The 19,319-nt window shown below is 39.6% G+C and overlaps 1 protein-coding gene across 12 annotated transcripts in view; it reads left to right on the top strand.

Annotated features, from left to right (window-relative positions):
- The window catches only part of Sbf2 (SET binding factor 2), a 366,952-nt gene that overhangs the window by 311,988 nt on the left and 35,645 nt on the right, over positions 1-19,319 (top strand). For 5 of the 12 annotated variants that reach the window (XM_039091527.2, XM_008759798.4, XM_008759799.4 and 2 more), the window contains 4 exons: positions 6,553-6,751; positions 9,735-9,931; positions 12,214-12,354; positions 13,233-13,328. In XM_039091527.2, coding sequence (XP_038947455.1) covers positions 6,553-6,751; positions 9,735-9,931; positions 12,214-12,354; positions 13,233-13,328 — 633 coding nt within the window. 12 annotated transcript variants of the gene reach the window in all.

The raw sequence follows: 19,319 nt of genomic DNA, 5'->3' as shown, positions 1-19,319 counted from the left end.
GGAATCAGCAATAGGGACTGGGTTTGGTGGCTGCATATGGGATGGATCCACAGGTGGGGCAGTCTCTGGATGACCTTTCCTTCAGTCTCTGCTCCACTCTCTCCCTGTATTTCGCCCCATGAGTATTTTGTTCCCCCTTCTACAAAGGACTGAGGCATCCACATTTTGGTCTTCAGTCTTCTTGAGCTTCATATGGTCTGTTAATTGTTTCTTGGTTATTCCAAGCTTTTGGGCTAATATCTACTTATCAGTGAGTGCATACAATGTATGTTCTTTTCTGATTGGGTTACCTCACTCAGGATAATATTTTCTTGTTCCATCCATTTGCCTGAAAATTTATGTAGTCATTGTTTTTAATAGCTGAGTAGTACTACATTGTGTAGATGTACCACATTTTCTGTATCCATTCCTCTGTTGAAGGGCATCTATCTGGGTTCTTTCCAGCTTCTGACTATTATAAATAATGCTGCTATGACCATAGTAGAGAATGTGTCTTTGTTATATGTTGGGGCATCTTTTGGGTATATGCCCAGGAGAGGTATAGCTGAGTTCTCAGGTAGTTCAATGACCAATTTTCTGAGGAACCTCCAGACTGATTTCCAGAGTGGTTGCACCAGCTTGCAATCCCACCAACAATGGAGGAGCGTTCCTCTTTCTCCACATCCTCGCCAGTATCTGCTGTCACCTGAGTTTTTGATCTTAGCCATTCTCACTGGTGTGAGGCAGAATCTCAGGGTTGTTTTGATTTGCATTTCCCTACTGACTAAGGATGTTCAACATTTCTTTAGGTGCTTCTTGGGCCATTTGATACTCCTCAGTTGAAAATTCTTTGTTTAGCTCTGTACCCCATTTTTTAATTGGATTATTTGGTTCTCTGGAGTCTAACTTCTTCAGTTCTTTATATATATTAGATATTAGCCCTCTGTCAGTTGCAGGATTGGTAAAGATCTTTTCCCAATCTGTTGGTTGCTGTTCTGTCCTAACCACAGTGTCCTTTGCCTTACAGAAGCTTTGTAGTTTTGTGAGATCCCATTTGTCGATTCTTGATCTTAGAGCATAAGCCATTGATGTTTTGTTCAGGAAATTTTCCCCAGTGCCCATGTGTTTGAGGATCTTCCCCCACTTTCTCTTAGTTTCAGTGTATTTGGTTTTATATGAGGGTTTTGATCCACTCGGACTCAAGCTTTGTATAAGAAGATAAGAATGGATCAATTTGCATTCTTCTACATGCTGACCTCCAGTTGAACCAGCACCATTTGTTGAAAATGCTGTCTTTTTTTCCATTGGATGTTTTTAGCTACCTTGTCAAAGAACAAGTGACCATAGGTGTGTGGGTTCATTTCTGAGTCTTCAATTCTAGTCACAATACTATGCAGTTTTTATCATGATTGCTCTGTAATACAGCTTGAGGTCAAGGATGGTGATTCCCTCAGAAATTCGTTTATTGTTGAGAATAGTTTTTGCAGTCCTGGGTTTTGTCTTATTCCAAATGAATTTGCACATTGTTTTTTCTAATTTTATGAAAAATTGAGTTGGAATTTTGATAGGGATTACATTGAATCTGTAGATTGCTTTTGGCAAGATGACCATTTTTACTATATTAATCCTGCCAGTCCATGAGCATGGGAGGTCTTTCCATCTTCTGAGACTTCAATTTCATTCTTCAGAGATATGAAGTTCTTGTCATACAGATCTTTCACTTGCTTGGTTAGAGTCACACCAAGGTATTTTATATCATTTGTGACTATTGTGAAGGGTGTTGTTACCCTAATTTCTTTCTCAGCCTCTTTATCCTTTGAGTTGAGCAAGGCTACTGATTAGTTTGAGTTAATTTTATATTCAGCCACTTTGCTGAAGTTGTTTATCAGGCTTAGTAGTTCTCTGGTGGAATTTTTCAGGTCACTTAAGTATACTATCATATCATCTGCAAATTTGATTTCTTCCTTTTCAACTTGTATCCCTTTGACCTCTTTTTGTTGTCTAATTGCTCTGGCTAGAATGGGGTGTGTCAGTCTCCCACTATTATTGTGTGAGGTGCAATGTGTTCTTTGAGCTTTAGTAAAGTTTCTTTTATGAATGTGGGTGCCCTTGCACTTGAAGCATAGATTTCAGAATTGAGAGTTCATCTTGGTAGATTTTTCTTTTGACAGGTATGAATTGTCCTTCCTTTTTTGATAACTTTTGGCTGAAAGTTGATTTTATTCGATATTAGAATGACTACTCCATCTTTTTTCTTGCAACCATTTGCTTGGAATTTTTTTTTTTGCAGTCTTTTACTCTGAGGTAGTGTCTGTCTTTGTCATTGAAGTGCATTTCCTATATGCAGTAAAATGCTGGGTCCTGTTTAAATATCCAATCAGTTAGTTTATGTTTATTTATTGGGGAAATTGAGTCCATTGATGATAAGAGATATTAAGGGATAGTCATTATTGTTTCCTGTTTGTTTGTTTTTTTTTTGTTAGAGGTGGAATTATGTTTGCGTGGGTATCTTCTTTTTGGGTTTGTTGCAAGGAGATGACTTTCTTGCTTTTCCTAGGGTGTAGTTTCCCTCCTTGTGTTGGAGTTTTCCATCTGTTAACCTCTGTAAGGCTGGACTTGTGTGAAGATATTGTGTAAATTTGGTTTTGTCATGGAATATCTCAGTTTCTCCATCTATGTTAATTGAGAGCTTTGCTGGCTATAGTAACCTGGGGTGGCATTTGTGTTCTCTTAGGGTCTGTATGACATCTGCCCAAGATCTTCTGGCTTTCATAGTCTCTGGTTAGAAGTCTGGTGTAATTCTGATAGGTCTGCCTTTATATGTTACTTGACCTTTTCCCCTTACAGCTTTTAATACTCTTTGTTTGTTTTGTGCATTTGGTGTTTGAACTATTATGAGACAGGAGGAATTTCTTTTCTGGTCCAATCTACTTGGAGTTCTGTAGGCTTCTTGTATGTTCATGGGTATCTCTTTAGGTTAGGGAAGTTTTCTTCTATAATTTCATTGAATATATTTAGTGGCCCTTTAAGTTGCAAATCTTTGCTCTCTTCTATATCTATTATCCATAGGTTTGGTCTTCTTATTGTGTCCTGGATTCCTGGATGTTTTGTGTTAGGAGCATTTTGTGTTTGCATTTTCTTTGACTGTTGTGTCGATGTTTTCTATGGCATCTTCTGCCCTTGAGATTCTCTCTTCAACCTCTTGTATTCTGTTGGTGATGCTTGCATATGTGATTCCTGATCTCTTCCCTCGGTTTTCTATCTCCAGGGTTGTCTCTCTTTGTGATTTCTTTATCGTTTCAATTTTCATTTTTAGATCTTGGATGGTTTTGTTCAATTCCTTTACCTGTTTGGTTGTGTTTCCCTGTAACTCTTTAAGGGATTTTTGTGTTTCCTCTTTAAGGGCTTCTACTTGTTTACCTGTGTTCTCCTGTATTTCTTTAAGGGGGTTGTTTATGTCCTTCTTAAAGTCCTCTATCATCATCATGAGATGTGATTTTAAAGCCAAACCTTGCTTTTCTGGTGTGTTGGAGTATCCAGTTCTTGCTATGGTGGGAGAACTAGGTTCTGATGATGCCAAGTAGTCTTGGTTTCTGTTGCTTAGGTCCTTGTGCTTGCCCCTTGCCATCTGATTATCTCTGATGTTAGCTGGTCTTGCTGTCTCTGACTGGAGCTTGTTCCTCCTTTGAGCCTGTGAGCCTGTGATCTTAGGAGTCAGAGCGCTCCTAGGAGACCAGCTACCTCCAGGCAGGTTTTGGGTCTGGAGGGCTATGAGATAGCCTTAGCTCTGGGTGTAGATGTAGACTAAAAGCCAAACCATAATAATTACTCCTCCAAAAGACTGAGTTACATAACGTTCTTTGCTCCTCTAGAACTCAAAGGCCAACATGAAACTGACACCTGAATGTGCTGCACTGTGAATTCTAAAGATGGAACACCAAGTCTCATGGTTTTAGAGATACTTGTTATGGTTTTTTATCATCTTGATTTATTTTGTCTTGTTTTTGAGATATAGGTTCACTATGCCCAGGCTAGCTTCATATACAAGATCTTACTGCCTCCACTTCCAAAGTAGTAGGATTACAGGCATATGACACCATAACGAGCTCATTTGCCTTGTTTGCAGTTTTTTTGTTTGTGGGTTTTGTTGTTGTGTTGTTATTCTTGTTGTTGTTATTCTTGTTGTTGTTGTTGTTGTTGTTTGGTTTTTTGGGGTTTTTTGTTCTTTTGGTTGGTTTTGGAGATAACCATATATTTTTCTTTTTCTAGTCTTTAATCTTTTTTTACAGTCCAGTCATTATCCCTCTCCCAGTCCTAATCTTTTTTTACAGTCCAGTCGTTATCCCTCTCCCAGTCCACCGTCTTGTCTGTTCTCCTATCCCATACCTCCTCCCCTGTCTCCAAGAGGATGTTCCCACTCCCACCCCACCACACCTCCCCACTCCCTGGGGCCTCAGGTCTCTCAAGGGTTAGGTGTATCTTCTCTCACTGGGACCAGACCAGACAGCCCTCTGCTGTGTATGTGTCAGGGGCCTCATATCAGCTGGGGTATGCTATCTGGTTGGTGGCTCAGTGTCTGAGAGATCGCAGGGGTCCAGGTCAGTTGAGACTGCTGGTCTTCTATGGGATTGCTCTCCTCTTTCAGCTTTTCCCTAATTCAACCATAAGGGTCGCTGACTTCTATCCATGGTTGGGTGGAAATATCTATGTCTGACTCTTTCACCTGCTTGTTGGGCCTCTCAAAGGGCAACCATGCCTATCTGTAATTACCTCATAGCATCAGGAATAGGGGCCTCCCCTTAAGCTGGATCCAAATTTGGGCTTGTCACCAGATCTCCTTTCCCTCAGGCTCCTCTCCATTTTTGTCCCCACCTTTCTTTTAGACAGGAACAATTCTGGGTCAGTGTTTTTGATGGTGGGATGTCAATCCCTTCTCTCTACTTGATGCCCTGTTTATCTACTGGAGGAGGGCTCTACAAGTTCCCTCTCCCCACTATTGGACATTTCATCTAAGGTTCCTCCCTCTGAGTCCTGAGTATCTCTCAGCTCCCAGGGCTCTGGTATATTCTATAGGGTCCCCCCAACTCCTACTTCCACAGGTTGCCTGTTTTCATTCTTTCTGCTGGCCCTTAGGACTTCAGTTCTGTTTCCTGCCCCTCCTTCTCCCCCTTCTCCCCCCAGAAGAAAGTAATCATGGAGGTCAAAGGGAGGGAAGGATATGGATGGGAGAGGCAACAGGGAGGGGTAAAGGGGGGATATGATTAGGTATTAAAAGCCATACCTTTTTGTTTTTGAGATAGGTTCTCCCTATGTACCCCTGGCTGTCCTGGAACTCACTGTGTAGACCAAGCTAGCCTCAAACTCAGAGAGAGCTGTCTGCCTCAAATGTTTAAAGACATGTGACACCATTACCTAATCCAAGAGAGACATATTTTTTTCTTGCTTGCTAGTAATCTTGAATACATTTCTAAGACCTTTGAAAGCTTGATTTAATCTTTCTCACATTAAAAATAAATAGAAAATTAGGACATTTTTTAACATTTTTGATGTGTTTACATACAGTATCCATGAGGAATGTCCTTTTAAAAAATCCTCTCTTAAGAGCTTAGTTATTGAATAAATTCTTTCACATTTAAATTGTAGAGGACTCTGAACCTATGGTTACAATGTGGTGACAGAGTTTTCCATAGACATTATATCCTCTGCTGAAAGGGTTCCAGGAACCAAGTTTAACTTTTCATAGCTTCCCTGCTACTATGCTTCTAGTTAACCTAGAAGTTTCAATATGAATGTATTATTTTAAAAGTAGTACAAAATCTTGGATGATTAGTTTATATAGTGATCTTACTAAAGATAATTTTACTAACAGATTATGTTCTGTGTTATACAAATTACTGTACTTTAGTATCTGTCCTGTACTCTGTCCTATATCCAGATTGTTATACTTTAGTATCAATGACAGGCTTGACTGAAACAGAAAAATGTGGCTAATGAATTTAAAATGACATTATCTTTAGTTGTTTTGTTGTTGATTTGTTCTGTTTCTTTTAGAAATGGGGTCCTAGGATGCATTCCAGACTGTCCTAGAACTCACTCTGTAGATCAGACTGGCCTGGAACTTCTCAGTATTCCTGCCTTTACCTGCCAAATGCTGGGGTTTTCGGAATGTACCTACAATGTCTAACTTTGTTCTTAGAAGTTATTTAAATGATATTACTTCCCTGGTTTTTTGTTTGTTTGGTTGGTTGGTTTTTGGGGGGTTTTTTGGTTTTTTGTTTGTTTGTTTGTTTGTTTGTTTTTTAGTTGAGTCCTGATAACCCTAACATAAAGGTATTCAAAAGGAAGTTTTGAGCCAGGTGTGGTGTTGTATGCCTTGAGAATATCAGCATTAGGGAGGTAGAGGCAGGTAGATCTCTATGAATTCCAAGATAAGATCTACATATCAAGTTCCAGGTCAACCCAAGCTGTATAGTGAGACTGTGTCCCCAAAAAGAAGTTGTCATCATCGTCGTCATCCTGAGGTTTTTTTACTTTGAGCTGATCATTTTGACAAAACCTATTTCTGTCTGTCAGTTTCAGATGATTGTGAACTCCCCACAAGTACAACTCTGAAGGCCTCAGAGAAATCTACAATGGAACAGTTGGTGGAAAAGGCATGTTTCAGAGATTATCAGCGGTTAGGTTTGGGAACCATAAGTGGCAGCTCCTCCCGTTCAAAACCAGAGTATTTCCGAGTCACTGCCTCCAACAGGCTATATTCGCTGTGCCGGAGGTAAGTGTCAGGGGGCTTCAGAAAGAGACCTTTCTTTATTTCCTGTTGGAACCTTTAAAGTATTCCAGAAACATGATTCTGGAGATGCGTAAATGTCAAGTTAAGAGTTAGGTTTGTGCAATAGGAGATGGCACCCTCTTGTCATTCTCAGAACAAGTAGACCTCTGCTACAGCAGGGGACACTGTCTGCCCTCTCTCTGCATCTCCTTATTCACCTTTCATTGTGTAGTTTGTCCCAGACAGATGGAAGATAAACTTTTTAAAACAATAAGCACTGTCCAGAGAGAGAAATCAATTAAGATAGTCTTGAAGTAGCACAAGCAGACTACTGAGAAGAAGAAGAAATAGTGCAGAGCCTAGCATGTGGACATTTGATTTTAGAGAAAAGCATTGGATGAAAGTTTTGTTTTGTTTTTTAATAAATAGTCCTGGAGATACATATATATGAGGAAAATTAATCTTGACCCCTAGTTTATACATCAAAACTGCAATTCCCATTGATTTATAGACTTACATAGAAAATGTTTTTAAAATAAAACTTCTCTAAAATTAGAGAATGGCTAGGTGGTAGACATACACTTTTAATATCAGGAGGCATGGGCAGGCAGATCTCTTGAGTTTGAGACCAGCCTGGTCTACAGAATAAGTACTAGAAGAGCCAGGCCACCCAAAGAAATCCTGTCTTGAAAATACCAATTTTTTTTTTCAAGATCTTGAGATAGAGGATTTCTTGAGACAGAAATCCCACAATGTAAACAATAAATTATAGCACCTCTACATTAGGGCTAGCAGTAAAAGAGCAGAAAAGAACCAGAGGCACTGTTCACACCTACAATGACAGCACTCTAGATGCTGAAACAAGACAATCTCTAAAATTCAGGGACTACATGGGCTACAGTGAAAATATGTCAAAAAAAAAAAAGAAAAAAGGAGGAATAAGGTGAAGTTAAAATGATAGCAAGAGATTTTAATAATCATAAGAAAATGATTAGATAGGAAAAAATTAAACACAAAAATCATCCATAATTTCTACATCCTTTTTGGTCCCAAGTAACTGCAGGGTGTTTCTCCACACCCCTGCCCACTTTACTCCTGAATAGAGACAGGCACATAGGCCTTAGATTTTCATTCACGAGCTGCAAGCACTGATAGCTGGGCAGACTGAGCTGTTCTAACCCAACGAGGCTTCTGCTACCCAGTTAAATGTCCTGTTACTCGCCATCTGCTCTTGCCCTGGTTCTTTCCAGTCCGTGTGTGTCTTCATGGCCACTTTTTCATTGACCTTTCATGGTGGGGTCTCCTTGTTGGGGTCTGGAAGTCATCTCACAAGCCACTCAAACACCAATCTCAATCTAATAGGAATGTTTTATTGAATGCCAAAGACTGATGGCCACAGGACAGATTTAGGAGCTGACTGTGACATTAAGTTAAAATCCTACAGGGCATTTTAAGCCTGAGATTATAAACAACTGTGCCACATTATTCCACCAATCAGGATTTAGGAATGAGGGATTTCCTTAGGAACATGTCTTTGTTCAGCTGTGGCAGGGGACTTGTCTAACTTTCATGTCTTGACTTGCCAACCAGAATGTCAGTTACACATACACATGGCTCTTTCTGCCAAGTGGGATGTCAATTCCCAGGGAGTTCTTGGGAACTTAGACTTTGCTCCACCCCTACTCAAATGGAAATCTTTACTGTAAATAGATGTAGGTGTCTCTCTTTTGTTGGGACCCATCCAGGAGCAGCTTATAAAGCCGAATTCCATAAAAGCTCATTCACAGGTGCAGAAAGTGCTTCTGGGTGGTTAGTTCGGGTTCAAAGCTTATTGTGGCTAACTGTAACAAAGCAGTTCTACTGACTTCTGTAGTGACTGGTTTCTAAGGGCACAGAACATAGCAGAATATGCAATCAATTTGGCCATGAAAAAGTTTCCTAGTAACAGCAGAAACAACATATGAGAGAGTCCTTATAATATTAGTAACAGCACAAAATGGCAGGCTAGCCAGGTAACAGTTTCCTAGGCCATAACATTTTACCTAGGCTTTAACATTCCATCTAGGCCTTAACACTCCTGGTCTCTCCATGTGGTTTCTCCACCCTTCTTCTCCTAGTGTTCTTCTCTACATCTAGGCTCCTTTGAGACCCCTGACTGGGATCAGAAGTCTCACCCTATCATTCCTGCCCAGCTGTAGGCTGATCAGCTCTTTATTACCAAGCAGAGATTATGAAAAATAATATTTACATGACATAGAGACCAGAGATGCTTGACCATGCCAGTGTCTGGGCTACAACCAGTTGTCTGAATACACAGTACACAAAACCATCCCCCAGGAATTCAATAAATGAGCAAATTTTTGGACAGACTGATCCCAAAAGAAGAACTATAAGTGTCTAGTAAATATATGAAAAAATGTTAATCCTTAGTCCTTAGAAAAATGTAAATCAGTGCACTAAGATCCTACTTCTGCCTCTAGTCACAATGATATATTTTGGCAAGACAATAAGTAGCAAGAAGTGGTGGGGATTATGGGATGGAACCTTTTATTCTGCTGTTGAGAATGTAAGCCAATGTGATCACTATGGAAATCAGAATGGAGGTTCCTCAAAATACTAAAGTAGAATTTCCATCTGATCTAGCTGTACATGAGAGTAAACCTGAGGGAATCTAAGTCAGCCTACCACAGACATACTCACATGTCTATGATTATTGCAGCACTGTTTACAATACCAAAATGTGGAGCCAGCCTAGATGCCCATTACATATGAATAAAGAGAATGTGCTATATACACAGTGGAATTTTATTCAGCTACAAAAAAAGAAAGAATTTAAATGAACTTCCAAAATTTATGATATATCTCAACCTGTATGTTTAAAAATCACAGTGATGTTATGCCATTTACTCTTTTACATTATCTCTCTCCCCATGTTTCTTACTCTTCTCCTCCCCAATCACTCTTATTCCCTCTGCCATTCCTGAAGCTATCCTGGCCTTTTAGTCATACCTCAAGCTGTACAAGACAGTAGTTTACCAAGAGTAGCCCGCTGCTATCGGCACAATCGCCTGCCCGTCGTATGTTGGAAGAATTCAAGAAGTGGTACTCTGCTCCTCCGATCTGGAGGATTCCATGGGAAGGGAGTTGTTGGTCTGTTCAAATCACAGAACTCCCCTCAAGCCGGTAAGCTCCTCTATGCTGCACAGCTCACACAGAGGAATTCCCAAACCTCAGCCAGGCACAGTGGTCCAGACCTGTGGACTCAGTTCCTTGGGAAGCTTAGGCAGGACCACTTGATCCCAGCAGTCTGAATACCATAGTGAGACCAGAGACACAGAGTCTTCCCAAAATTAAAGAGAATAAAACCTGGGCTCCAGCTGCCCTCCCCATGCTTTTTCACTGTCCACTTGCAGAGTACACAAGGCTGGACTTAAGTGAAGACAACTGCTGGCATGTGGGACACCACATTGCACTGCCATCTTACCTACCATAGCTCATCTTCTCTTTGGATTTTGACCAATAATAGTTTAATAAAGTCTTTATGTGTAGGCTGCTTTCACTCTGGCACACAGAATATCCATTGTTGGGAACTGGATTGTACCAAGCTTTGCTCCTTTTTCTGACAAGTAATCCAGATATATTTAACAGCTGCAGAGGTAGAAAGGGATTTTGTCTTGTGTGGCCTAAGGCACAAACAGCAACAGTAAACTTGACCAGAATGCAGCTTTCAAGAGGTTTCACACAAAGAATTTTTTAGGAAACTAGGGAAATAGGAAGTGATATTGTCCCTTGTCCTGGAGGTAATTTTGAGTATCATAACCAAAATAGTAATGTCTTGAGCTATAGTTTGGTGACTGTTTTCATAGTTTCCGGTTAAACTTTGGCCCAACATTGTATTAGATATGATTTTAGGAGTAGCATTCTTTCTTCTTTAAAATCAAAGTCTTTGGTCAAGAAGGTAGAAGAGCCATGTGGTTTTTGAGATCTCTATTTTCGTCCACTTCCCTCCTGATAGTTGACCACTGTGCTCCCTTAAATTTGCTTGACTGAGGGCATCATGCACAGTGCTGTATTTGCCTGGGTTGACTTTTCTGCATTGTTGCAATTAAAGGAAGTTGATTTTACCACGTTCTGTTTTGGGAAGTTCTTCCTAGCCAGAGTGTTTATAAAGGAGCACAAGCCAGTCTAAGGGCAGAAAGCCTGTGAGCTCAGGAGCATTTGCATATTCTGGTCCAGTAGGAAAGTTATTCCACTGTGTTCCAATTTGTATGATAGGAATTTAATTTTATATCCTAGTATGTATTTTATATTTCTGAATAAATGCATTTGCTTATGTTTTGATGTTTTTCAAATTGGGATGCACCTCCTAATTGACGTGATCAGAAAGAAGAGTGTCATAGTTAAACAGCACATGAACTCTATAAGTGATGTTGTCATAAAAGTAATGCTAATTATTTTCTGTTTAAGGTATAAGGAAATACATGATTCTATTGTCCTTTCAGTACACCTCTTTTCAGTGCCTGAGCTTGACAAGGATGTAGTAACACCTGTAACACCAATATATGGGAGAGGTAGAGGCAGGAGGAGCAGTATTTCAAGGTCAACCTCAATGATACGACTTTGAGGCTAGTCTGTACTGCATCCAACCTTTATTAAAAATTAAGAATATGGGCTGGAGAGATGGCTCAGCAGTTAAGAGCACTAACTGCTCTTCCAGAGGCCCTGAGTTCAATTCCCAGCAACCACATGGTGGCTCACAACCATCTGTAATAAGATCTGATGCCCTCTTCTGGTGCATATGAAGACAGTGACAGTGTACTCATATAGATAAAATAAATATTTTTAAAAACTGAAGAATACATGTATGTATGTATGTATGTATGTATGTATGTATGTATGTATGTACGTACGTACGTGTAGGGCCTGAACCCATTTCAGTGATTCAATTCTGCTTCACACCGACTAGGCTCATATTCTTGCCAACTATTTGCTTTATCCTTGTTTGTATTTGTGCACCCACTTTCTGCCCCTCTTTTAGAAAGACCAGAGAATGTGGAAAAAGTGGCTCCTGTGTCGCTCCTGTCTTGCTGTATTCTTCCAGCAACAGAGCCCCCACAAGCTCATGTCACCTGTTAATCCAGTTAGGAATCCTCACAGTTGCCTACTCTGAAATGCCACTCTATCCTCTCTGCTCCCACACAGTAGCCTGGGCAGGTTGTGAGAAGATCATCAAGGAAATGTTTGTTAATCATCATTTTGATTGTCAGTACACTGTGTTTAGAAGGCTAGTCCTGCCCTGGCTTTTCAGACGTGGGCCCTTTGTGGGAGAATGATGAGCAACTGAGAAGTAGGTGTGTTGAAACCAGTATCAAAGGGCAAGCCACAAAATACACTTAAAGTCTAACTGGCTTTTATATTTGGGTATGGTAGCATGAAATTATATATGTTTTTCTTTTGTATTGTAGTTTCTACCTCCTCTTTAGAATCTTCCAGTAGCATAGAGCAAGAAAAGTACTTGCAAGCCCTATTGACTGCAGTTATTGTCCATCAGAAACTCAGAGGCAACAGTACTCTTACTGTCAGGCCAACACTTGCTCTGTCCCCAGGTAAGACCTGATGATACATTTTCTGAACAACTACTCTGAAAAGGCCGTGTCTGTTTCTGAGGTTAATCCCTTTAGATACATACTTTTAGTTAATTGAACATGACTGTAACATTTTTACCATGAAAGGCCATAACATTAGCTTCTTTTTCTTAGAAGTCAAAACACTACTGTTAATGTCTAGTAATTAGTAGCTATGTGTAGAGTCAACTATTTTCTTTTAAAAATAGTAATAATACAGGAGATATCCCTACAGTCTAAGTCTATTTTACATAAACTTTAAAATATTATTATAAAGTTGAATGTATAAGTTTAAAATGTGTTATTAAATGCATAATTGATTAAATTTATCATATAAACTTGAAATTCCCAAAATTTCTTTTGCCTTTTATGATTTTGCATTAGTTTGTTTTCTGTAGATTTGGATGAAGCTATTAAGACTTGTACTAATATTCTGTTTCAGTTATCATGTGATGGAACCCCAAAGGGTTCATGTAGAGGTAACCCTGATTGTTAGACAGGAGCATGTGACTTGAGAAGTTGGTCTCCTTGGCTTACTCAGCTCTCTGAATTACCTCAACATGAGCAGAAAGTGGCTTTTCTTGCAAAGTAACACCATGCATGCCTTTCTTCGTTTACCATTGGACTCTCTGATTGCACTTGCCAAACCTAACTCTAAGCTTTCAAATATGTGTTATCTCTGCTGAAACAATAACATTGCCATGTTATCTCTAAGAAAGCTTTTGGGACTTAAAAAGTACAATGTTTGGCAGCAATTAGATATGCTACATGTGAAGATAACGTTTTGTCATTTGAGTAATGTTAACTTGAACACGATGATTTTGTTCTTTTTTTTTTTTTTTTTTTTTGGCTGACTTTAGGGACTGAAAGGAGGTCTTCAAGAATGTCCACTGTGCTTAAGCAGGTAGTGCCAGGACATTTGGATGTAAACCCATCCAATAGCTTTGCTCGAGGAGGTTAGTAAGACTAATTTTATAACTGAGCACCAATAGAACCTTAATAGCTGAGAACATTCTTCTAGATAGTGGATGTTTTAAAAATCAACTAATCATGCTTTTGAGTTATTCTTAATTACCCTTCTCCAATGAATGATCAAATTTATTTCTAGCATGATGACAAAGGTATTATGCCTTATGGAACAATGAGTATAATTATTAATGATGTCTTACATATTGATAAATTTGAAAGAATTAGGAGGTAAGAGAATTGTGTTTAAATGGTGATGATCCACCAAGCTTGCAGGGTAAAAGATTGCTTACAAAGTTAGAAGATATGCCAGGCTGAGCTGTTCCTCCAGAACCTTTAATTATAGTAGTCTTTGAGGGTAGGCTAAATGATATCTAAGTTTCTCTTCCTGACTCCGTCTGGATATAGCAATTGGCATGAGGAGATAGAGAAGCAGTCACTCCACTCTGGGCTCTGCAAGTTGCCGTGAGCTTCCTTTACTCGCAAAGATGATTCTAAACCAGGCATCTTGACTGCAAAGTTCTGCTGCTTCACGGTGGAGTCACAATCACAGATTCCTCCTCTCACTCCCATACAAGGCAGACTCTCCTTGAAAACAAGCCACCTACATGATCTAGGTTGTGCATGGGCATTGTCGGTTACAGGCCATTCCTCTCTTCCCCAGAAGTAGTGCTTTGCGCATATAAGCAGCTCTGTTAAGCAGTTCTTTCTCACTTCTAAACCTCCACTACCACATAGTCTCCACATGTGGACCCTTGCTCCAGTGGTGCACACCTATAATCAGATACTAACACTCTGGGAGCTGAGACAGACGGATGGTAAGTTTAAGGCCAGGCCAGGTATCGGGAGTTAGAAACTACATCTAATTTCTCACACTCCACATCCTTAGCTTTAAAAGCTGTTCTCCTATTTTCTGCGTTTTAATTAGCTTTGAGTTTTCCCAGATTATTTGGCTATAGTCCACTCACTGTCCTCTACACTCTATGGATTCTACAGAATCTCACACAGCAGCACTCTTGAGTGTTCAAGCAACTTTAGATTCCCTCATGGGGAAAGCCTCATCCTGAAGCAAGCCAATGCTGAGGTCGATACCATTTGAAGTCCCTTACACCTGCCTCACATGTGCTGTTGTCCTTAGCATAGTGGCCTGGAGAGTTGCTATTGGTGGCACCTATAAAATGTCACCCCTTGGGGTGTTTTCTCATGTGGACTACTGATTGTGTTACAATTCGGATATCAGTTTTGAACACCAGGACAGTAACTGTTTTGATAGTACCTTTTCTTCCGCAGAGTCGATTACTGTTCTCATGTTTGAGAAACAAAAATAACAAGTAACAGCTAAAGCCAAGGCCAGTCTTGTAAGCTCTGAAGAACATGATTGGTCCCTACAGGCTGTGTTCTTACTGAAATCCACTTGGACCTTATTTCTAAATCCATGCCATTCTTTTAGAACTATTTTCTCTGTCACCTGGTATTTTGTGGTTATTTTGACATGACTTATGAAACTCAGTGCTTTTTTCCTAAGAACTGTAAATAGTCTGTAAATATTCCACTGAAAAAGTTGGTTCAGAGTAAACATATAATTTGTTTCATAAAATTCACCTTTTTCCCTTTTGAAAACTATATACATATTCTGGTAGTCATTGAATACATCATCAAAGCTTTCTGAAATCAGTTTTTCCCGGGAGCTTTCAGCTTTCTTGGGTCATGTTTCTAGGTAATTCGTTAGGCCCTGATACTATGGTGTTTGTTTCCTGAGACTACTGCAGCAAAACACCATAAATAGTGCCTTGAACAACAGGAGTCCAGAGCCAAGGCCAGTAAGTGGTTCTCCTGGGGGCTGGAAGGCAAAGGTTTAATGACCGCCTTCTAGGGGCTGAAGATTGTCTAGAAATGAGTGACATTCATTTGCTTACAGAGGCATCACTTAGATCTCTCTTCTTATCTTTATGACACTCTATGTCATGTTTTATAAGGACTCAGTCATAGGGTAGTGGGGGCTTACTCTGTTCCAGTATGGCCTTACGTTAGCTAATTACATCCACACCACACTGTTTCCAAATACAGTCACTCCTGAGGTACCAGGGGTAGGATCTCAATGCATGAGTTTGAAAGCCCCTATAACAAGTTGTGTCTAGGGTTTTCTTTTCTGGATTTTTAAAATAGGAGATACAAACTTCATTCTTCTCATTTTTTTCTTCAAAGGATTTGAAGCAAAAGGCAATATAATACATTTCTCCTTAGAGTCCTGGGATTTCTCCTATCACAAAATATTCCCAGATTTTTTTATAAGCGATTATGACTTATCCTTTCTGCGTGTGTATAGTATTGAGGGTTATGAAATTAAACCACCTACATGCTAGGCAAACACTTTGCACCTGAGTTGTACCCTACCCCAGCTTGCTCCTGAAAGGTTATACAAGTTGAAGATCTTTTATCACAAATGTCACGGACCAGATGTTTTTGACATTGTAGAGTTTTGTTTTATTTTTAGATTTTGGAATATTTACACAGACTTTAGCCTACTAAGCATCCTTCATCCAATAGTACAGAATCCAAAACCAGAAAGTTTTTGATATGTCATGTTAACATTTAAATGTTTCAGACTTTGGAGCATTTCGGGTTAACTCAGGGGTGCTCAATCTGTGTTGTCAGGAAGTAAGTCAGTGATTTTCCATTAACTTTTAATAAGAGCACAGCTTCCAGCAGATACCTACATACTTTAAGTTATCTTACCAACATCCCACTCTGTATTTTGTTTTTATAAACTTTTTCCTTCAAGAACATTTTATCTATTTCCGTGTTTAGCCAGGTGGCCTGTAAGATAAATTTTAGATTTAAAAATTTGCCTTTCCAGCTTATGGCCCATTTTATTCATACGTGAAGGTATAGCCATTATTTCTTTTTTTTTTAATGTGTATATTTTTATTGGCTCTTTATTCTATTAATCAAGAAAAAGGGGGCTGGGGATTTAGCTCAGTGGTAGAGCGCTTACCTAGGAAGCGCAAGGCCCTGGGTTCGGTCCCCAGCTCCGAAAAAAAGAACCAAAAAAAAAAAAAAAAAGAAAAAGTAAATATGATTTGAAACGGGCATCAGAACATGTACTATCCCAGCATTGAGGACACTGAGGCAGCAGAAGACCAGCCAATCTACAGATCAAGGCTCCATTTTGTGTGCATATATACATATTCATATACACACATATACATACATACATACATACATACATACATACATACATACATATATACATACATACATACATACACATATTATACACTCTTTCTTACAAGGATCTTTCACATCAGTGTTTCCTTTTTAAATAAGTCACATTTTTTTACTATATTTTAGCCTTGAAAATCACTTACTTCACTCAACTTCATTTTCTCCCCCTGCCCCCACATGTATTTTACTATTTTTTTTATTATTATTAACTTGAGTATTTCTTATATACATTTCGAGTGTTATTCCCTTTCCCGGTTTCCGGGCAAACATCCTCCTCCCCTCTCCCCTTCCTTATGAGTGTTCCCCTCCCCACCCTCCCCCCATTGCCGCCCTCCCCCCAACAGTCTAGTTCACTGGGGGTTCAGTCTTAGCAGGACCCAGGGCTTCCCCTTCCACTGGTGCTCTTACTAGGATATTCATTGCTACCTATGAGGTCAGAGTCCAGGGTCAGTCCATGTATAGTCTTTAGGTAGTGGCTTAGTCCCTGGAAGCTCTGGTTGCTTGACATTGTTGTACATATGGGGTCTCGAACCCCTTCAAGCTCTTCCAGTTCTTTCTCTGATTCCTTCAACGGGGGTCCTATTCTCAGTTCAGTGGTTTGCTGCTATAGCCATTATTTCTGATCCCTTATGCAAGTATTTTCCTGCTATAAATTTCTGTGAACTTGGTGTGTATACTTCTGACAGCTTTTTGCTCCCAACCAGTTGCCTGTCAGATGTCTTTACCAGGTCTCATTCCGTTCCTCTCTCGTCACTCCCAGAGCCTCCCGTATCTTCCAGAAGTCTGTTTACTAACATACTCCACATTCTCTGTGGCCCTCGCTGCTGTTATGTATCTCTGATGTACATTTCCCCGTATAAAGTCACGGTCTGGTGGACTGCAGGCCGTAAGTTTGGAAGTCAGAGGATCCCTATCACATGACTGACAGGCAGATGCACGTTCAGATCAGATAGGGCAAGACTAAAAATGGACGCTCCCCTGCGCGAGTTATTCCTTCGGGTACCGCTTCTTCAGCAGTCCCTCAGTCACCCTGGGGGAGAAGGGCTCTGCTCTTCCATTTTTCATTTCGGCCTCTGTTCTGCTCTTCTCTTTTCCTATTCCTTCCTTGACATGCAGTCTTAATGATGGATTTACTTCGTATGTCCACTGTACATGACTGCGAAGGCCGTCATCTTTTTTTCAGATCACTTTGTATTTAGTCTGCAAGGTGATGGATTATAAAAAAGAGCACATATCCCCTTTTTTGTTACAAAAGCCACTTAAGAAAGTGTGAAGATATGAATAATGTTTTTTGACTTGAAAGTCTATTCTTGAAGTAACTATTTCCAGGGTAAATATTTCAGTTATTTAAGATTAACTTTGCCAAGTTTACAAGTTCAATAGATAGCAGGCAATCTATTGAATATTGAACCATTTCAGTGTAACATTGATTCAATATATCTGTATCTCATGCACTGTGCTGGGTGTAAGGCCACCTTGAAAGTAAGCTATGCTGTCCTCAGAGCCAGCGTAAGCTTCTCCTTCCCATCCCTCTGTGTTTGGTCTGAACACAGTAACTGTATGTCTCATGAGAGGAATGAGCCACATCACTCCTCCACTGGCACAGTCCTCTTAACCCAGCATCACATGGTCAGACAGGCTACTATATATTGAAGGTTTATTCTATTTGAAAGGTTGAGGCAAGAGGATTAGTGTAAGACAATAATCAGATTCCAAGTCACTTGATTATAACATAAGACCCTGTCTCAAACATGTATTTTGATTATATTTAAATTAAAATTGCAGTGCTACTCTGTGATAATAAATATCAATAAGTCTTATTTCTCAGTGTTCTCATCTTTTAAATAGAAATTATTAGATAATACTTAGGCTAATTGTGAGGAATAAATAAAATAATAAATGTAAAATACTTAGTAATTAGATCTTCATAAGAGTTCAATAGAGTATTATACCAGTGCTAATAATTGTTTAAAAGGGAAAAAATGTTTTTACAGTGCACAGACTCTCATTGACTGTCTTGCTTCTCTGTTGCCTTGACAAAGCATCATGACCAAGGCGAGAGTTTATGTAGGGCTTACAGTTCCAGACAGAGTTCCTGACCATTGGCAGGGAACATGGCAACAGGTAGCAGACATGACACTGGAGCGGTAGCTGAGAACTTAGATCCTTATCCACAAACACACGGCTGAGAGAGAGAAAGCTGCGAATCAGAACCAAACCTCGTAACACACCTCCTCCAACAAGGCCACACTGTAATCCTCCCTTCACCAAGCAGAGACTACGCATTCAAGCACAGGAGTTTGCTCTTTGTAAGGGGTAGGAGTGGAACATCCTCATCCAAACCACCACACTAACCTATGGTTAGAAGATAGAAGCCATCTGCTGTCTGGGCCAGTGCCTTTCAAACTTTTCTGATCATAATTCATAACAAAACCCCCATTTTATATTTATATGCATATAAAATACTTATATTCATATAATCTAAAGCTACAATACAAAATGTATCTGTTCTAAGACTTTTTTACAAAATCAATATTCATCTATATCACATGAATCAAGCATAAAACTTTTAATTATAAACTATTTTTAAAGACACTAATTTGACAAGGTGAAGTGAAGTTATTTGGAGGCCATGAAGGGATCCTGCAGTTTGCAGAAATTTACTGCTGTAGATCCTTCGTTGGTATTAAAGGTGTCTAAAAACCACTTAGGAAATCTAAGTAGCCCTTAGTACTAGCACTACTGCAGTAAGTCAG

This window comes from Rattus norvegicus, chromosome 1, assembly GCF_036323735.1.
Source record: "Rattus norvegicus strain BN/NHsdMcwi chromosome 1, GRCr8, whole genome shotgun sequence".
NCBI lineage: Eukaryota > Metazoa > Chordata > Mammalia > Rodentia > Muridae > Rattus > Rattus norvegicus.
This window is presented reverse-complemented; position numbering and strand designations above follow the sequence as displayed.